This window comes from Oncorhynchus nerka, linkage group LG7 (assembly GCF_034236695.1).
Source record: "Oncorhynchus nerka isolate Pitt River linkage group LG7, Oner_Uvic_2.0, whole genome shotgun sequence".
NCBI classification, from domain to species: Eukaryota; Metazoa; Chordata; class Actinopteri; order Salmoniformes; family Salmonidae; genus Oncorhynchus; species Oncorhynchus nerka.
In genome coordinates, this window is record NC_088402.1 from 64,202,699 (window position 1) to 64,224,308 (window position 21,610).

Sequence of the window (21,610 nt, forward strand, 5' to 3'; positions counted from 1 at the left end):
CTGCACATTTTAGAATGGCCTTTAATTGTCCCCAGCACAAGGTGTACCTGTGTAATGAACCTGCTGTTGAATAGGCTTCTTGACGTGCCACACCTGTCAGGTGGATGGATTATCTTGGCAAAAAGGATATGCTTACTGACAGGGATGTGAACAAAATATGAAAGAAATAAGCTTTTGTGCGTATGGAAAATTTCTGGGATCTTTTATTTCGGCTCATGAAAACTTTACATGTTGCGTTTATATTTTTGTTCAGTGTACATTGCCCTCAGTTTTGTATTGGCATTAGCACAGTATAGAATTATCCCAGTTCTAGCTCCAAGACAACGGCAATTAGAAAAAATGATTGTGCTGATTTACTGGCCCATTGAACAATGTCGCGCGCAGTAGTTTAAAAAGCCTGTCGATAGTGCTAAAACGAAGACGCCATATCTGAATTTCTCCATCTTTATGCACCTTCGCCATAAACATCAGGTTGAGTGTCTGCTTTCATGTGCGCCCCTTTGACAGACGTGAACATGTTAATATGTAGCAATGCTACAAACTGTTTTAAATAAGTGTCACAAAACACCCTCATAAAATGCCTCAAAATATATCAAGTCATGTTCACGAGCAACCTTGTAAAATGTTCACACAATGCAGTATTTGAATAGACTAAAATACTGCCATCACTCCAGCTAAATGAAAACATGCAACTAGCCAGTAGCAATATGTAAGCAAGAACCCCCTCCCCCGAAAATAACTAAAAGTTGTGCTAGCTCTCATATCTCACACCTATTTTCCCTTTAAAAATATTGGATAAAGAAATGTATTTTTCTTCACCCTTCTGTTTACGCAGTCTGACAAGCCCAGACAACTGGAGACCGTCAGCTTTTATAGCACAACATTTACAATTAGAAGAAACTGGCCATAATGGAATCTAGCCTGGCATTAAAATGTTAAATCAGTCAGTCATGAAATTAAAACAGGAGGAGAGCACACAGACAGTGGTAGAAGGGAAAGCTCTTCTCTTATAAAGCAGGGGATAAGAAGTCTAACCAACTTCCTCTAAATGGGGATGACTGTGTGAAACACAGTAATTACCATCATCTTGTGATTCTAAACAAAGGTTGTTACAGGGCACAGGATGTACTACGAATCCTACCTCCACCCCTCTGTAAACTGGCATCAGTGTGTGTGTGTCCTAAACAGTGTTGTCACAATAACAGAATTTTTACTTCGATACCAGGTTTAGTATGAAGATACCAAAACAATACCCTGGGGTGGGTGGGGGTGGGGGGGGCATTAGCCTGTCGCAGAATGGCACTTAGTCCAGACAGATATTGAGTTCAATATAATTACATTACATTTTTGTATGCATTAATGAATCAAATTATACAATCAATTTGACATTGGTTAAAAAAAAAACTAATCTCTAATGATAGACTGGGCAACTCAATATGTAGCCTATGCACAATACAGATGAATGTATGTTCAATAAGTGTGTGCATGCATCAAGTTGTTGAGCTTGTTTTGGCTGATTTCATGGGGCTACAGATGAAGAGAGAAAAATATGTTTCCCTTCCATTTGAGACTTATTTTATTGTACTGATTAGCATAGAAGAAGCAAGCTCTTACATGATAAAAGTGCGGTCGAAGACCCGTGACATCATTAACACACAGCTCCAGCAAAGGCGGTGCAGTATGACGATAGGCAGAAACTGCTTCTCCAATAGAAATCCTGAGCACACTTGGAAGAGATGTGATGTCGACATTGGCTAGCTAAGCTCACGCAGAGAAACGCATTGGGTCTAACAGTTGTCTCGCGTCGAATTGAATCAAACCCCGGCCTGGTCTGTTTCGAAAACGTTCCCGGAAGTCTTGCGATTTCACCTCTACCTTACCTGACACCCTAGACCCACTTCAATTTGCTTACCACCCCAATAGATCCACAGACTATGCAGTCGCCATCGCACTGCACACAGGCCTATCTCATCTGGACAAGAGGAATACCCATGTAAGAAAGCTGTTCATTGACTATACCTCAGCCTTCAATACCATGGTACCTTCCAAGCTCATCATTAAGCTCGGGGCCCTGGGTCTGAACCCCGACTAATTGAAAGTTTTTTGGTCACAATCAGTTTTGAAATCAGCAATATTTTGCATATCACAAACAAGGTACTAGGGGTAGTGAACTGATCTCAGCTTCAGCAGTAAGCGAACAAGGAAAGGTAGCCTACAAAGTTGGATGCTACCGGTATCTTCTTGCACTGTCAAGTGTTATATCCTGTAATGGACATTGCGAACGGTAATTAACCGTTTCAACATTGCTACATGGCGTGTTGCATTATTCAAGTGTGTCAACTTCTGTGCAGCATAAGTGGTGATACAGCCCAGACTCCCAGTGAGTGCAGTGGTTGTTCAGAACAGAATAGAGCTGGCAATGACTAAAGTGGAGCAGTCGCGGTAAGCTCGCTCTATAAGGGGACATCGGCTGCGCTGATAGACTTGATCCTCAAATCAGTAGATAACGTGAGACACATTTTACAGAAATACCGAAGGGTAAACATACATAAAAGTGCCAAAGTTTCAGTAAACCATGCAACACTCATCCAAAAATCTCTTGTCTACTACATCCTAAAACATACTGTAATAATTGTACTACATACTATTTAGTGAAAATGAATGCAGTAAGCCACAAATATCAACATACTAGGCTCATTCATACTGACAATGCCTTATACTGCCATACGTTCATTTTTGGTGCAGCCCATCCCCTTCTTTGAATATCAGCTGTTGTCAAACACACGTGGGTCTGGACAGATGATTATCTTCCTCAAGAGAAGCAAATTTTACTAGATGAAAAGCCCAAATGGAGTATGACATCCTGGCATTTAAAGCATACTACATTTTCGAAATGTCATACCATAACACTACATTCTTTTACTTTTAGATTTGTGTATTGTTAGATTCGACTACACCGTTGGAGCTAGGAAGCATTTCTCTACACCCGCAATAACATCTGAGAAATATTGATTTGATGTTGTCATTTTCGCATACCCAAAATGCCTACTATTTAGAACCCAAGTACGGCTATTAGGACATAACCAGTGTCAAGGAGCATGTACCAAGCACTGTGGAAAGAGATTAGGGCCTTTGGAAGGTTATTTCTTTATTAAACCTCCACTCAGCGCTGAGACAGAAAGCTCTACGGACCATGGAACTTCTATAGTAGGCCTAATGGAAGTAAACATAGATTGGCATGTTTTTACACTCTACTTCATTGCATTATATCCAATGAAAAATCTGCTATGATCTAAGCCTGTTCACATTCAAGCCATTCAATTTTATTTGTGCAGTCTTTCCTTTGGCAAAAAAGAAGAAAAAAAAGAAATCCCTATTGAAAGACAAGTTGCTTTGAGAAACTTTAATCTGCTGTGATTGAGCCTTTCTTTTTATGGAGTTTTGAAACACTAGACTACTGCAGTATTGCTGAAGTCACAGATCATCCCTCTCCATTGCCGGTGGTTTAGCTTACTTTTAAGGAATATGAAAGATGCAGTGGCCTCATGCATTCCAACAGCCCACCAGTTCCAAAACAAACAATTCCCCATTTCTCTCGCTCTCGCTCTTTGAGATTCCTTTAACTGGGTTATAGGAGGAGGCACGGAAAGGGCGCATTAGACAAATAAAAATATATTTTCAATATGAGAGCTAACTGTTCAAAGTTATAAGCTTTAAAACGTTGCAGTGTTTTAGAACAGTGTGGCATAAACACATTCCTAGGTTCAGAAAGGCTTTCCCTTCCAGCCCAAATGTGTGTACCCTGTATGCCTTGGCCTATATGAAAGTCTTATTATTATTGTTCAATAATTGTAGTAGTTACAGCTAACGGCACTGCATCTACAAAGAAAAAGCTCATGAAAACATTAACTTTGACGTAGCATATCGGATAGGACCAATACGACATATGAGGGTTAACGAGCGTTTTATTCGAGAGTGAACTGCCTCAAATATTTTTTTTTAATAGTGCTTTCCTAAAAGGCATACACTTGAGGGTGCCCTTTGAGTGCAGTGCAGCCCTATCCCGAAAGCCTGATGATATCGGTGAGCTTGAGTGCCTGAATGCTCACGAGGAAGGCAGTCAGACAGAGACACAAGTCTGAGCACTTCAGACAAGTCCAGGTACTGAAACTGGGTCAGTCTCCATTCCAAAGCTTATGATACATTTCATAGCCCATCTACATCGGTTTAACGTGAAATATCGCTATAGTTGACATTTTGGATCTGCAAAATCTGCTATTTTGATTTGAGTTTCTGAAACTTTGTCTTTACTCGTGTCTAAACACCACAGCTAGCATGCTTATAGTAAATGCATTACTCACAGTGGTAATCCTAAGGTAATCATATTTCATTCTAGTTTGTTTTGTAAACTCTGCCAGTTCCATATGGTAATGGGGTTCCAATTATCACCAAACTATAAATCATGCCTCATGGATTAGCATAGAAGCAGGATAATATGGAGGGGACATTATGTGCTAATCTGGTTGAGGAGAGCAGCAGAACAGGTTGCAGAGGAATCTTAAAAACACAGCCAGCCAAAACACCCCAATCTTTAAAGAGAAACTCATAAAATGTTAAGCAGAGCCCACAGCTCAGATCATAGAGTTATTAGATTGAACAAAGTGTATCTGAGCGCTCCAATAGCGGCAAACTTAAAATAGAATTATTATAAATAGCACCGGTGAAACATTTACGAGTGGATTATAAAAGCAAGACAGTGAAACAGGTTCAAATGTAATAATAGAATTGAATAACTTCCCTACTGTGAAAGAGTGGGATAGTGTCTATTTATGCAAGCTGTTAGTATAGGTTCTTTTCAGTAAAATACTGTTTCTATATTGAACAAAAATATTTGAAAAAAACTCTGCAAAATCTATGTTACAATTCATATAATGAAATCAGTCCATTTAAATAAATGAATTAGGGCCTAACCTATGGATTTCACATGACTGGGCAGGGGAACAGCCATTGGGAAGCCAGGCCCAGCCAATCAGAATGAGTTTTTCCTCAGAAAAAGGGCTTTATTGCAGACATAAATACTTCTCAGCAGCACCCCAACTCAGACAATCCCGCAGGTGAAGAAGCCGGATGTGGAGGTCCCAGGCTGGCGTGGTTACACATGGTCGTAGGTTGTGAGGCTGGTTGGATGTACTGCCAAATTCTCAAAAACGACGTTGGAGGTGGCTTATGGTAGGGAAATTAACATTAAATTATCTGGCAACAGCTCTGATGGACATCTCTGTAGTCAGCATGGCAATAACATGCTCCCTCAATTTGAGACATCTGGGGCCTCCCGAGTGGCGCAGTGGTAGCTATGCCACTAGAGATTTTGGGTTCGAGTCCAGGCTCTTTCGCAGCCGGCCGCAACCGGGAGACCCATGGAGCAGCACACAATTGGCCCAGCGTCGTCGGGATAGGGGAGGGCCTGGCCGGCAGGGATGTCCATGTCCCATCACACACTAGCGACTCCTGACACGGTCGCCAGATGTACGGTGTTTCCTCCGACACATTGGTGCGACTGGCTTCCGGGTTATAACATTTGAGACGTCTTTTACATTGTGTTATGTGACAAAACTGTACATTTTAGAGTGGCCTTTTATTGTCCCCAGCACAAGGTGCACCTGTGTAATGATCATGCTGTTTAATCAGCTTCTTGATGTGCCATATCTGTCAGGTGGATGGATTATCTTGGCAAAAGGAGATATGCTCACTAACAGGGAAGTAAACAAATGTGTGCACCGAACTTGAGAAATAAGCTTTTGGTGCTTATAGAACATTTCTGGGATCTTTTATTTCAGCTCATGAAACATGGGACCAACACTTTACATGTTGTGTTTATATTTTTGTTCAGTATAGTTTTACCCTCAAGACATGAAACAAGATGTACTGGAATAATAGAGTCAACTCATCTTTGAGTGTTCTCTGGTTTTGGTTCAACATTCAACCTCACAAATCTTGTAGAGGTCGAGTCCCCCTCAGGACGGTTGAACTAACGTAGGCTAATGCAATTAGCATGAGGCTGTAAGTAACAAGAACATTTCCCAGGACATAGACATATCTGATATTGGCAGAAAGCTTAAATTATTGTTAATCTAACTGCACTGTCCAATTTATAGTAGCTATTACTGTGAAATAATACCATGCTATTGTTTGAGAGTGCATAATTTTGAACCTGAAAACGTATTAATAAACCAATTAGGCACATTTGGGCAGTCTAGATTTTGAACAGAAATGCAATGGTTCATTGGATCAGTTTAAAACTTTGCACATACACTGCTGCCATCTAGTGGCCAAAATCTAAATTGCGCCTGGGCTGGAATAATACATTATTGCCTTTCTCTTGCATTTCAAAAGATGGTACAAAAAAAAATGTTTTTTTTTCTTTGTATTATCTTTAACCAGATTGAATGTGTTATATTCTCCTACATTAATTTCACATTTCCACAAACTTCAGTGTTTCCTTTCAAATGGTACCAAGAATATGCATATCCTTGCTTCAGGTCCTGAGCTACAGGCAGTTAGATTTGGGTATGTCAGTTTAGGCGGAAATTTGAAAAAAGGGTCAGATCCATAAGAGGTTTTAAACTCACGATTCAAAATAAATTGCGCGAAGAGCGAAAGAACTCTGAACTCCCTAGGTGGGCTACATTTCAGCAGACAAAATAATCAAATTTTCAAGTAAATCTTAGATGGCTTTACACTGTACATAACTGTTCAATAGACAAACTATAATGTAGGCATACAGTGGGGCAAAAAAGTATTTAGTCAGCCACCAATTGTGCAAGTTCTCCCACTTTAAAAGATGAGGCCTGTAATTTATCATAGGTAAAAAAAAGTATTTCAGCATGACAATGCTCCCAAACACACCGCCTGGGCAATGAAGGAGTGGCTTCGTAAGAAGCATTTCAAGGTCCTGGAGTGGCCTAGCTAGTCTCCAGATCTCAACCCCATAGAAAATCTTTGGAGGGAGTTGAAAGTCCGTGTTGCCCAGCAACAGCCCCAAAACATAACTGCTCTAGAGGAGATCTGCATGGAGGAATGGGCCAAAATACTAGCAACAGTGTGTGAAAATCTTGTGAAGACTTACAGAAAACATTTGACCTCTGTCATTGCCAACAAAGGGTATATAACAAAGTATTGAGATAAACTTTTGTTATTGACCAAATACTTATTTTCCACCATAATTTGCAAATCAATTCATTAAAAATCCTACAATGTGATTTTCTGGATTTTCTTTTCAAATTTTTTCTGTCATAGTTGAAGTGTACCTATGGTGAAAATTACAGGCCTCTCATCTTTTTAAGTGGGAGAACTTGCACAATTGGTGGCTGACTAAATAATTTTTTGCCCCACTGTATTCCTGTCAGTGAAAAACAAGTATCACATCTAAAGGAGGGGAAAACCAGTTCAACAAGGCAAGGAGACAGAGACAGATGGTTACCTATCCTGCTGTCCATGACATAGGTCTCGATGATGGCACTCTTCTTACAGATGTCATCAGCCATGGAGGAGCAGCTGACCTCTAGGTGTTTAACCTGCAGCATATTAGACACACACATTAGATACACCTAAAGAGAGAACCCCAAAGCTGGTTTACTGAGAAAAGAGGCACCAAATGTCAACACAAAGGACCTGTCACAGCTACTAGCATGTACATCAATCATCTCTCACACCCAGAGCAGGCAGGCAGCAAGTGTGAATAGATCATATGATCTGGGAAAGAACAGCAAAGCATGAAAACAAGTAATAGCAGCAGATCCCTGTCCAGTGTAGCCATATTTTGGTGAATTTGATATAAAGTCACCAGTAAAAGATGGTTTCACAATTTAATTGGAAATAAAATCTATTCTAGTGGTAAAAAAAAAGGATTAATGAATGCCCATAAATTGCAGTGAAGAACATTATCATTATCTCTGTCATGTCAGTTTCTTCCCAAATGATAGACAGTTCAGGTAGATTTTTATTTATTTATTGTGTTTGGTTTCATTTGATCTTACATTCATACTATTAACTGTAATTTAGTTGTACAACCATACATTCCCCACCTTGTTTACTAAAATGTGTGAATTTGGCTCAACACTGCAGCATTTTTATTTGATTAAATGTTTCTTATGAAGCGACAGTATAGAAATGTCACCTTTTATTGCAGGTTTTTTTCATACATATCTGATTTACCATTTAGAAATGAAAGCACGTCTCGTATCTAATACTACCATTTGAAGACTTTTTCATACATATTTTGACAAGATATTTCTGAACATTTCTACATTAATGTGGATGCTACCATGATTATGGATAATAATGATGAGTGAGAAAGAATATCACCCCAAATACTGGACCAAATACTTAACTTTAAGTGATTTTGTCCAAATACTTAAGAGGGGAAAAAACAACTTACAAAAAATGGTGGGGAGTAGATACATAAAGTGCTTTCATTTCTAAACAGTAATACAGATACGCATGAAAATAACCTCAAATAAATATGTTGACATACTATACTGTCGCCTCATATGAAACATGTGTTCCCAAATCCAAAATGCTGGAGTATAGAGACAAATGTACAAATTTTATCTTAACTGTGCAAATAAATACGAAGGGGAGTGGGAAAGGAAAAACCTAGTCAGTTGCACAACTGAATGCATTCAACCGAAATGTGCCTTCCACATTTAATCCAATGTCGAATAAGACAGGGAAGCAGTTGTTCTTGGGGGTTAAATGCAATTCTCAAGTGCAGAACGGCAGATATTTTCCATCTTGCCGGCTCAGGGATTCGAACAAGCGACCTTTCGGTTACAGGCATAACACTCTAAACCGCTAGGCTACCTGCCACCCACGTATAGAATATATTACACAGTTTATAGTAAATGATAGCCAAGTTGAAAACGTAGAACAAAGCATAAGACACATTTCCATTGTTCGCTAGTAACAGACAATACAGTTGTATTGTAAGTATGAATAGCATGCCTACCTTCTCCTCCAACATCCATTTCTCTTGCTGCACCTCAGCCAGCCTCAGGAAGAGTTCCCCAACCTCATCATCAGACAGGTCAGCAGGTCGCTGGGACTGGGGGCTGCCGCTGGCGGACTTAGAACACAGGACCAGACAACTGTTAAACGTCTGTTCCCTACATAATTCACTCAGAGAGAGTCAAGACAGAGAGAAGCTATTTTGTGCATTCTGTGTAATATAATTGATTATCTCTGCATCACTGGCTCAGAGCTTGACAGCTCTAATGGTACAGGCTCATCTGTACATTGTACACAACCTAGGCAGGAGGTCTGTTCGGGACAGAACTGGAATACATTATATTTCAAGTGGAAACAATTGGAGAATTCTAGATTGTTTTCTTCAGAGAGTTCTCGCAGTCTTTCCCACACCTTTTCCTCAACAATCCACCTCCCCTGCAAAGGAAAACATTCAGGACATGTGTTTATTCAAAGGGCTATAATAATAGTATCTACGCTATTTATAGGCTATTAACAGCGGCACATAAAAGTGAAACGCATGTGAACTCCCTGTTGAGCTGCCTGTCATAGCTGTGGTTGGTGAAAGTTCAGACTCATCTCTGCCTCAGAATGTACAGTTTGTACTCTTGGCAGTTAAAAATGCAATGTAAAAGGTGATGTGTTGATGCAGACGACGTCATTGGTTCTCTTTGTGGTTCCCTTAATTCAAATAATGTATTTTTTCCTATGTGGCTTACGCTGTTCTGTTGACTACAAAATGTATATTCAACATTCACATTCTGATTATCACCAATCTTGTCAACACTCTGCATACTATTGCTTTAACAAACATTGTATGTGCTTTGGACAGGTTCTTGCTGTCCTGTTGTGACTCTAGCTGACTGGTGTAGTATACCTTGTTGGTGCTCGGTGCAGACTGGTGTAGTGTACCTTGTTGGTGCTCTGTGCAGACTGGTGTAGTGTACCTTGTTAGTGCTCTGTGCAGACTGGTGTAGTGTACCTTGTTGGTGCTCTGTGCAGACTGGTGTAGTGTACCTTGTTGGTGCTCTGTGCAGACTGGTGTAGTGTACCTTGTTGGTGCTCTGTGCAGAGGCACCCTCCTTCATGATCTCCCCATAGCTGAAGGAGGAGACACTGCTGCTATCTCCCCTCTGCTGCGTACGATTAGGAGAGCTGATCTCTGACAACACCAGCTCCTCCAGGCCTGGAAACAGACACATACTCAATTGAGCAGTCTTGCTAAGGAATTACATCAGAAGTAAATGTTCTAAGTGTGGAAAAAAGTTGTTCTAACGTCAGACACCTTTTGGCATTTTCTTGACGTGGTTAATATGATTTTTCAGGCCATATCAAAGCAAGGACACACCTTCAACCCTCTTAAGTCTGGCAGTTTTTCAAACGCAGCATTCCAATCTTCCCAATGATAACTACAGAACATTGTCAACTAACAACATCCATTGTGTGTTTCTGATGGGGAAACACACACTAATTAAGTTAGGACCGATTGCATTGTGCATAGAGGGAAACCTCAGTCCATAAGCACTGATGGATTCCCTATAGTAAACTAAAGGCTAATGTAGGAAGAACTCCTGTCTTTGCAGGGATATAGGTATCTACCTTTAAGGCCCCCACTGATGTTCACTAACTTTGGACAAAGATAAAAGCTCCCGACTTTAAAATGTCAGATTCTCAACTTTCTGTAGAGCAACCATTAAACATTTAAAGGACCCCTAGTAAATTATACATGGCCCAAAAGAGGATTTCCCTGGCATCACCAACAACCTACAGCCAGGAAACAAGAGTATGCATTGCTCTGTGGCACATTTTAAGAAGGGGCGGGGGGGCACCATCAAATATTAAAGAGGTCTGCATTTTGTTGACGGTTTGATTGGGGTGGGGGGGTCCCCACAGGAGTAAATGTTTTCAAGATGCCATACACATCACTGAGAAACATACAGGTACAGCAGTAAGAGGGTTATTTTTCTGTTAGAATCTTTGGTTGCCACATGTGATTTCAAATCAAATTGTATTGGTCACATACACATGGTTAGCAGATGTTAATGAGAGTGTAGAAAAATGATTCTGCTTCTAGTTCCAACCGTGCAGTAATATCTAACAATTTCACAACAGCTACCTTATAGACACACAAGCGTAAAGGAATGAATATGTACATATAAATATATGGATGAGCGATGGCCGTGCAGCATAGGCAAGATGCAGTAGATGGTATAGAATACAGTATATACATATGAGATGAGTAATGTAGGGTATGTAAACATAATATAAAGTGGCATTGTTTAAAGTGACTAGTGATACATTTATTACATCCAATTTTTAATTATTAAAGTGGCTAGAGATTTGAGTCAGTATGTTGGCAGCAGCCACTCAATGGCTGTTTAACAGTCTGATGGCCTTGAGATAGAAGCTGTTTTTCAGTCTCTCGGTCCCAGCTTTGATGCACCTGTACTGACCTCGCCTTCTGGATGATAGCGGGGTGAACAGGCAGTGACTCGGGTGGTTGTTGTCATTGATCTTTTTGGCCTTCCTGTGACATCGGGTGGTTTAGGTGTCCTGGAGGGCAGGTAGTTTGCCCCCAGTGATGCTTTGTACAGACCTCACTACCCTCTGGAGAGCCTTAAGGTTGTGGGCAGAGTTGCCGTAACAGGCGTTGATACAGCCCGACAGGATGCTCTTGATTGTACATCTGTAAAAGTTTGTGAGTGTTTTCGGTGACAAGTCAAATTTCTTTAGCCTCCTGAGGTTGAAGAAGCGCTGTTGCGCCTTCTTCACCACGCTGTCTGTGTGGGTGGACCATTTCAGTTTGTCCGTGATGTGTACGCAGAGGAACTTAAAACGTTCCACCTTCTCCACTACTGTCCCGTCGATGTGGATAGGGGGGGTGCTCCCTCTGCCGTTTCCTGAAGCCCACGATCATCTCCTTTGTTTTGTTGACGTTGTGCGAGGTTGTTTTCCTGACAACACACTCCGAGGGCCCTCACCTCTCTGTAGGCCGTCTCGTCATTGTTAGTAATCAAGCCTACCACTGTAGTGTCGTATGCAAACTTGATGATTGAGTTGGAGGCGTGCATGGCCACACAGTCATGGGTGAACAGGGAGTACAGGAGAGGGCTGAGAACGCACCCTTGTGGGACCCAAGTGTTGAGGAACAGCAGGGTAAAGATGTTGTTTCCTACCCTTACACCCTGGGTTTGGCCCGTCAGAAAGTCCAGGACCCAGTTGCACAGGGCGGAGTCGAGACCCAGGGTCTCGAGCTTAATGACGAGTTTGGAGGGTATTATGGTGTAAATGCTGAGCTGTAATCGATGAACAGCATTCTTACATAGGTATTCCTCTTGTCGAGATGGGTTAGGGCAGTGTGATTGCGTCGGACGTATTGGGGCGGTGGACGTATTGGGGCGGTAAGCAAATTGGAGTGGGTCTAGGGTGTCAGGTAGAGTGGAGGTGATATGATCCATGACTAGTCTCAGAGCACAAAATAATGACAGAAGTGAGTGCTACGGGGAGATAGCCGTTTCACTCAGTTACCTTAGCTTTCTTGGGAACAGGAACAATGGTGGCCCTCTTGAAGTATGTGGGAACAGCAGACTGGGCTAGGGATTGATTGAATATGTCCATAAACACACCAGCCAGCTGGTCTGTGTATGCTCTGAGGATGCGGCTAGAGATGCAGTCTGGGCCGGCAGCCTTGCGAGGGTTAACACGTTTAAATGTTTTACTCACGTTGGCCGCGGTGAAGGAGAGCCCGCAGGTTTTGGTAGCGTGCCGTGTCAGTGGCACTGTATTGTCCTCAAAGAGATCAAAAGAAGTTGTTTAAATTTGTCTGGGAGCAAGACGGTGTCCGCGATGGGGCTGGTTTTCTTTTTGTAATCCGTGATTGACTGTAGACCCTGCCACATACATCTCGTGTCTGAGCCGTTGAATTGCCACTCTACTTTCACGATACTGATGCTTAGCTTGTTTGATTGCCATGCGGAGGGAATAGCTACAGTGTTTGTATTCGGTCATGTTTCCGGTCACCTTGTAATTAATAAAATCAGTGGTTCACGCTTTTAGTTTTGCGCGAATGCTGCCATCATTCCAAGGCTTTTGGTTGGGGAAGGTTTTAATAGTAACGGTGGGTACAACATCACCGATGCACTTGCTAATAAACTCGCTCACCGAATCAGTGTATACATCAAATGTTTTTGTCTGAGGCGATCTGGAACATATCCCAGTCCACATGAAGGAAGCAATCTTGAAGCGTGGAATCCGATTAGTCGGACCAGAGCACGGCCGTTTCCTGTTTTAGTTTCTGTCTATAGGCTGGGAGCAACAAAATTGAGTCGTGGTCAGATTTGCCGAAAGGAGGGCTTTGTATGCGTCGCGGAAGTTAGAGTAGCAATGATCCAGAATGCTGCCAGCCTGGGTCGCGCATTTAATATTCTGCTAAAAATTTAGGGAGCCTTATTTTCAGATTAGCCTTTTTAAAATACCCAGCTTCAATAAATGCAGCCTCGGGATATAAGGTTTCCAGTTTACATAGAGTCCAATGAAGTTCTTTCAGGGTCGTCGAGGTGTATGCTTGGGGGGGGGGGGGGTGTACACGGCTATGATTATAATCGAAGAGAATTCTCTTGGTAGGTAATGCGGTCGGCATTTGATTGTAAGGAATTCTAGGTCAGGTGAACAAAAGGACTTGAGTTCCTGTATGTTGTTATGATCACACCACGACTCGTTAATCATAAGGTATACATCCCCGCCCTTCTTCTTACCAGAGAGATGTTTGTTTCTGTCGGCGCAATGCGTGAAGAAACCGGGTGGCTGTACCGACTCTGATAACATATCCTGAGTGAGCCATGCTTCCGTGAAACAGAGAATGTTACAATCTCTGATGTCTCTCTGGAAGGCAACCATTGCTCGAATTTCATCTACCTTGTTGTCAAGAGACTGGACATTGGCGAGTAATATACTCGGAAGCGGTGGGCGATGTGCCAGTCTACAGAGTCTGAGCAGAAGACCGCTCCGTCTGCCCCTTCTGCGGAGCCGTTGTTTTGGGTCGCCTACTGGGATCCGATCCATTGTCCTGGGTGGTGGTCAAAACAGAGGATCCGCTTCGGGAAAGTCGTGTTCCTGGTCGTAATGTTGGTAAGTTGACGTTGCTCTTATATCCAATAGTTCTTCCCGGCTGTATGTAATAAGACTTAAGATTTCCTGGGGCAACAATGTAAGAAATAATTTTTAAAATATATAAGAAAATACTGCCTAGTTTCCTAAGAACGCGAAGCGAGGCGACCATCTCTGTCGGCGCCATCAGATATAGGGATTTATAAAGTAAAGAGCTAAATTCAGAGGACAGAAGCATGTGGTTCCTAGCCTGGCACAAAGCAAATGAGAGCTGTGACACACTGGTCTGGACAGGAGTCTATCGTAAATGCAGTAGTCACGCAGAAATGGTCTGAGCTTTCAATCAAATGTATTTATAAAGCTCTTCTTACGTCAGCTGATGTCACAAAGTGCTGTACAGAAACCCAGCCTAAAACCCCAAACAACAAGCAATGAAGATGTAGAAGCACAGTGGCTAGGAAAAACTCCCTAGAAAGGCCGGAACCTAGGAAGAAACCTAGAGAGAAACAAGGCTATGAGGGGTGGCCAGTCCTCTTCTGTCTGTGCCAGGTGGAGATTATAACAGAACATGGCCAAGATGTTCAAAATATAAATAGATGACCGGCAGGGTCAAATAATAATAATCACAGCGGTTGTAGCTTTGATTGGTTCTCAAAAGTATTTTTCTTTCCTGGAGGATTGAGACCTCATGTGGTTTGGATGAGAAAATTCAGTTATATTGGAAGGGGACAGCACCTGAGGACTGTGTGTGGTTGTCCATGTAAGTGCTTGAGTGAGAAAGACAGAGGAGGACCAATCAGTAAAAAAAGCACAGCCCCCTTCATTATGGACACGCATCGTGCCTACAACATCAAGCAGCCTTTCCAGACAGAGCTTGGTGTTTTCCAGACTGTGTGATGCTATCATGGTAATGGGAAGGGTGTGAGATAACCACCTAGCCAGTTGACAAGTAAACATTTTATCCCTACTAGCTTAGTAAATTAACCATCCTCTCCATATTGATATCACATTTAACTGGTTCAACAATGAGCTGTTCATCCATATACAGTTGGGTCTGAAATTATTGACACCCCTGATAAAGATAAGCAATAATGACTATACAATAAATTACTTGTTTAACAAGTAATAATTTCTGTTTTACTCAAAAAGGTAGTGGTTAGTATTTGGTCCCATATTCCTAGCATGCAATGACCACGTCAAGCTTGTGATTAAAATTACAATAAAAAACATATATATATATATAATATTATTTACCATATCACAAAATAATCTGAAACATTTTAGTAATTTAGCAGACCTACTTATCCAAAGCGACTTACAGGAGCAATTACAGTTGCATGCCTTGCTCAATGACAGACTTCTCACTTCGAACCAACAACCTTTTGGTTACTGTCCCAACGCTCTTAACCGCTAAGCTACCTGCCGCACTAAAACTGCAAATGCATCCATCAAGTCTGTAGAGTCACAAGAGTGATTACCCATTTTTTTGTTGCATAAAATATAGCTCAAAATGTGAATTATTTGTATTATACAGTCATTATTGCTCATCTTTATCAAGGATGTCAATCATTTTGGACACCACTGTATGTATGCCCAGTACTAGAACATAATTGTCTCAAGAAAGCTAACGTACAAGCACACCATTGGTCCCAAACAATTACCATGACTAAACATATTTCACTTCTTCAATGTATGAGGTTGGTGTACAAAGCACCTCTTTCCCCTCATTATTTCCTGTCTGTGATACGTAGAAGTATGTTTCAGATCACATGTAGCAAACCACACGGTGACATGACAGTTAATCTGCTCTCTTGTTTATATGTAATCTGCATATTCTCTTACCTGTCCTCAATGTTTCGTGTCTGTGATGATGTAGGCTAACATACATTACATCATGGTTCAGTGAATGAGAGGATGTCCTTCAAAACAGTCAACCATCTCCCTTCCTCAAATGCCAATATAGACCATGTACTGGTATATAGACTTTTGCCTGACTACATAAAATGTGTGGCGGTCAACCTGGCTTTCCGATGTCCTCTCACCTGTCCTGGTCTTGGTGTTGGTGAGGATCTCCTGTAGCCGCTCCTGTAGTTTATCAGCTCTCTTCCTCTCCAGCTGTAGCTGCCTCTTCAAGTCTTTCAGCTACAAACAGCATTACAAAGCCCATGAGAGGAGAGTACACTACTTCATTTGAAAAATACTGCAGCATACGGGTGGTTTTCTATAGAGACAATAGCGCCAGTCTGACTCAGGGAGACAGAGGTAATCTCAGACAAGCATCAGATTAAGACAAAGAAAACAATCAAATAAGATGACCCATCCTCCCCAGAAAACAATTTAGATAGCTGGCTGGAAGAAGCAACTGCAAAGCCCTCGCGACCCCTACGCCTCAGGCTAGCCCATATTCTTGCAATTATCTGCAGAGGCAGATTCTTATCATCAAGGCAGGCATCGAATAATTGGTTACAAGGGGTCAAACTGGCATATTGAAAAGGCTGCCCCGATTCCACTTCTAAAGAGCAGAGTGGGTGCGGCGTCGTGCACCGACTGCCTACCTGCCACCTGGAAGTAATCATTCAATTTCCTCTCCATAGCAAATGGAAGTGGCCTGACTCAGTTTCCCCTCAGCTCAGCTGTTAGTGGTAAGACAGAAACAGAGGTGTTCCACTTACTGCTGAACTGCCCTTCTTCTCCAGGATCCTCTGGCCATCCACTGTATCTTTAATTTCCTGTATACCACACAAACATGGAGAGTACATCATGAAAATCATTAGATGACCACATTATACTGCTTATACTGGATTGTGTACATTTATGGAACATTAAACTGTACATTCCTCTGAAAATGTGATGGGGGGGTTAATAGTAGTTTATGCTAATTGCAAGGGGGTTAGTTTACCTGCTTCAGTTTTCCAATGGTTTCATTGTGCACATCCCTCTCTTTCTCCACCTCTGTCAAATGCAGCTTCACACCATCTATATCAGATGCCTTTCCCTGAATGAGAAACACAAAGAATATGTATTCAGTTCTGTTATTTTCCTATATATAATCTGCTGGGTTTAATAGGTTAGAGAGAAAACCCCATTTTAAATCAGTTTCAACATAATTAGGGTTCTATGTACACCATGCTAATGGAGTCACTTACAGTAATTACAAGATTAACATAACAGTTGGACAATGTTTAACAGTTTGAAACTAACTTCATGATACACTACATGACCAAAAGTATGTGGACACCGACTGTCATATGCTGTAGCTTAAAGATTTCCCTTCAGTTGAACTAAGGGGCCAAGCCCAAATCATGAAAAACTGCCCCAGACCATTATTTATCCTCCACCAAACTATTCTGTTGGCACTATGCATTGGGGCAGGTAGCGTTCTCCTGGCACCTGCCAAACCCAGATTCATCCATCGGACTGCCAGACGGTGAAGTGTAATTCATCACTCCAGAGAACGTGTTTCAACTGCTCCAGAGTCCAATGGCGGCGAGCTGTACACCACTCCAGCCGAAGCTTGGCATTGCGGGTGGTGATCTTAGGTTCGTGTGCAGCTGCTCAGCCATGGAAACCCATTACATGAAGCTCCCAACGAACAGTTCTTGTGCTGACGTTGCTTCCAGCGGCAGTTTGGAACTCGGTAGTGAGTGTTGCAACCGAGGACAGACGACTTTTACGTGCTTCACAGCACTCGGCGGTCCCGTTCTGTGTGGCTTACCACTTCGCGGCAGAGCCTTTGTTGCTAGTAGACGTTTCCACTTCACAAAACCAGCACTTACATTTGCCCGGAGCAGCGCTAGCAGGGCAGAAACTGACTTGTGGGAAAGACGGCATCCTATGACGAAGCCACATTGAAAGTCACTAAGCTCTTCAGCAAGGCCATTCTACTGCCAATGTTTGTCTATGGAGATTGAGTGGCTGTATACTTGATTTAATAAACCGGTCAGCAATGGGTATGGCTGAAATATCCACTAATTTGAAGGGGTGTCTTTTTGTATATATAGTGTACTAACAGGATTTTTATTGGAACAGTGGGGGTAGAATTTGGGGTACGTCACCAAAAACACACCAGACCACGTCAAACACTATCATATCGTCAAACCTATGAGCAACCTAAGGGCCACCATATGCTGAGAAATGACAGTTAAATAGATGAAACACTTAATTGCTGAAGATGTACAGTTAAACACACATTAGGTACTCAGGCGATGAGAATAGCAATTTGAGTCCTGCCTTCATGTCTCAGGGCATGCTGCAGTGAACAAAGCCTACATACACTATACATAATACCAGTCAGTACTCCCCTGGGCCCAGATGAAAGTGTCAGAGTGTGTTGCTGTGTACAGCACTCTGCCATGTCTGTCTGGGAAGAGGAAAACAAGTTTACCTCCAGTTGGATAGAATGTTCCTTCTGTAGCTTCTCCATCTGCTCATGGTGCTCCAACCTGCTCTCCTCCATGCTCTCCTGAACACAGGAATACAACAGGGACAACGTTGGAACAAGCCATCACCTAATCATCAGCACACGTCTATTCTTAGCATTCTTCTTTTTTTTTTTTTAAGGCTAAACTAAATATTTAAGGTCCTTAAACCATGCTACAAAACAAACAAAACTATCTGAGCAGAAAGAAGAAACACACTAGTGACACCAAGTGGTCTGTGTTAATGTGACAGGGGTTACTCCAGGCAGTGAAGAGCTCCACTCTCAACAAACAATATTGATCACCTATTAACCTCATCTTCAATAGCATCTATTCATGTTAATGTAAAATCTGTAAAGTGTATAGTGGTAGAACCCAGCATTACTACAGAGCAGGCAGTATATACACTAATATCGTGGTGAATAAATCAACGTGAAACTGAAGTTGGTACTGTACCTCAGCCTCTTTGAGTCTGCGTTCGAACCAGCCCTTAGTTCCCTCCATAGACTGGACCTGGGCCTGCAGCTCCTCTACACTCTGCTGCAGACCCTCCAACTCCTTGTTGCGAGCCTAGGAGGTCATAGGGCAAAGGTCACATTAATAAACAAGCAGTGTACCTTCTCATGTTCTCTTCCCTCTCATTGGCCCTTTGGCCCAGACTCGCGCCACCCCCCACCTTCTCATCTCGAAGCTGTGAGCGGATCTCCTCCTCGGTGCGGTTCTTGTCCTCGTGGAGTCCCCTCAGCTCTTTCTCGTAGCGCGCCCGCACCCCCAGCACCTCCTTCTCGTGCTGCAGACGCACGTCGCTCAGCTCTTCCTTGTGTCGTGACTTCTCTGTGATAATGTCGATGGCCAGCTCGTCCAGCATGGCCTTCCGCTTGTCTGCTGTCTGAAGGGGGAGGGACAAGGGAATGGGAGATGATCTCTCTGGATGGCGGCGAGCTGACATTTCTGACACATCTCTGACATTTACTGTGATGATACACGACCAATAACATTCACATCTCACTTGGCACTTAAACAAACCATAAGACAAATCTTTGAATCATAATATAAATTGGACTCAAATATAACTCTGTGATATGCTAAGTCTAAGACAGGCACATAAGGTCATTGAAGCTGTGATTTTCATTTACGGTCTGTGATCCTGTGGGGATAACGAGTGGAACTTGAGAGAGGTCAACTCAGCATCCCCACCTTCCCTGGGAGAATGTCAGTAATGAGAGTGCCATGTGTATTACAGAACAATAGTCACTGTGCTCTAATAACCAGTGCTCTGGTGAGTGGAATGAAGCCTCCTGCGTGTGTCTCTGATCACTCCCTTTCCGTGTGCGTGTCAGATACCTTTTTAGCCTCCTCCAGCTCTTGCTGTACCCTGTCTTTCTCCTGGCCAACTTCAGTCAGCTGCTCCAACAGTCTGCTGTTGGCACGGTTTGACTCCTACAGATACATTCATCAGAGGAGCACATGAGCAAGAGATGGGTATAAAAATACATTTGCAACGGGAGCTTTTTCCTCCCCGACCTACAAGATAAGCACTATATCATAGTAAAAAAAGAAAGGATTCTGACCTACCAATTAAGAGGACAGAGTCCTGCATTATTTGTCATAGACAGTGCTCCACATTTATTTAAGATGTGTTCTCTATCTTAGTATGCATGTACTAGGACAGTGTGAGGGCCACAAAACCTGTAGCTGAGAGTTAAGGTCATCTCTCTGTGCCAGAAAGCTCTCCTGCTCCGTCCGTTTCTGCTGCAGCTCCACATTCAGAGCCGTGTTTTGGTCACGCAAAAGGTTCATCTCCTGAGTCTTCACTGTCTGAATCTAATGACACACAACACCCACTAGTCAGGACACAGTCCCCATCACAATGGACCAACATCTGACGACTTTGTTTAATGAAACATTGTAGTGGATCAAATGGGTCAGTAAGGCAGAAGTGGAAAAAGTGAGAAAAGAAAAGCAGGTGAGCAGAGGTTTGACACACAATGATGATTTAGGATTAAGCTTTGTAGGAAAAAAAACAGACAGTATTATTGTAAGGATTAGCAACTCGTGTGAACACCATTCGTCACTATGTGAAAAATCTCTGTACCTCCCTGACTTTATTCACATTAGCATGACTTGTCATATTGGTGATGCATCATGGTTAATGGCTGCTGAGTGGTGACGGCAGCAGAATGAATATTGAGGAGGTTCCGTGGGGTAGTGGCAGGGCAGTAAAATGAGCTGTACCTGTTCTAGAGCCGCTAGGTTAGTCCTGAGAGCATCGTTCTCAGTCAGGATACTCTCCACCTGCTCCTGACTCACAGCACTCTGACAAGCTACCTGTATCACAGCCCCACACACAGGGTAACACAGGGGGCACCACCCAGGGAGGGAAGGAGGGGAGAGGGAGGAAAAAGACAATGTGCAAGGTGAAGAGAAGGATACAAAAAGGTGGCGATTGGCAACTCGAGAATAGGGATAGAAAAGTGGGGGGGGTGATAGGGTGGATAGATCATCATTAAAAGAATGAAGGCAGAAGGGGCAGGGTGAAATGACCAGAAGAGGATCAGTGAGACAAGAAAGTCAGATGGCAAAGAAATGTGAAAAATAAGTATAAATTAGGCAATGTAAAAGAAACAAAGAACGGTGACAGAAGCCAGATCAGAAACAGAACTTCTGCATGACTAGCCAAAACAGAAAGCTGGACTTCAAAGAACAATGAACTTCCATATTGAAAAGAGAAAATGAAGAGAAGGTAAGAACAGGTTCGAATGCCTTATCTTGTTGTCGTCTACCCAAAGCGGAGTTCAAGTTAATTAAGACGTGCGACATCACAGAAGACGTAAGTGCCAGTCGTGCTAGGAGGCCTAATTAAGTGGAAAACAGATTGGTCCCTAATGAGGTGCACTGTGCCCACTTAAGACTGTGGACCACTCTCTTCCAGACAACCTCTTCAGACACAGACTAATCTCCAATTATTTAGGGTGATCCTCACTTTGCCTTTTCATTAACCGTCAATTAAAATGTCTTGACGCTAAGATCATTTGAGTGTTTTGGAACTTCAACGGGAAGGG

The 21,610-nt window shown here is 42.4% G+C and overlaps 1 protein-coding gene across 5 annotated transcripts in view; it reads right to left on the reverse strand.

Moving 5' to 3' along the window:
* LOC115132177 (GRIP1-associated protein 1) overlaps positions 1–21,610 on the reverse strand; it is a 41,090-nt gene that overhangs the window by 10,271 nt on the left and 9,209 nt on the right. For 4 of the 5 annotated variants that reach the window (XM_065020707.1, XM_065020706.1, XM_029664511.2 and 1 more), the window contains exons 15-26: positions 20,784–20,876; positions 20,238–20,372; positions 19,893–19,988; positions 19,225–19,437; positions 19,005–19,118; positions 18,515–18,592; positions 17,030–17,125; positions 16,803–16,859; positions 16,173–16,272; positions 10,077–10,210; positions 9,008–9,124; positions 7,481–7,574 (exon numbers count right to left, since the gene is read on the reverse strand). In XM_065020707.1, the coding sequence (XP_064876779.1) occupies positions 7,481–7,574; positions 9,008–9,124; positions 10,077–10,210; positions 16,173–16,272; positions 16,803–16,859; positions 17,030–17,125; positions 18,515–18,592; positions 19,005–19,118; positions 19,225–19,437; positions 19,893–19,988; positions 20,238–20,372; positions 20,784–20,876 (1,327 nt within the window). The remainder of the gene's footprint in view (positions 1–7,480; positions 7,575–9,007; positions 9,125–10,076; positions 10,211–16,172; positions 16,273–16,802; positions 16,860–17,029; positions 17,126–18,514; positions 18,593–19,004; positions 19,119–19,224; positions 19,438–19,892; positions 19,989–20,237; positions 20,373–20,783; positions 20,877–21,610) is intronic. The other variant, XM_029664512.2, reaches the window with a different exon arrangement.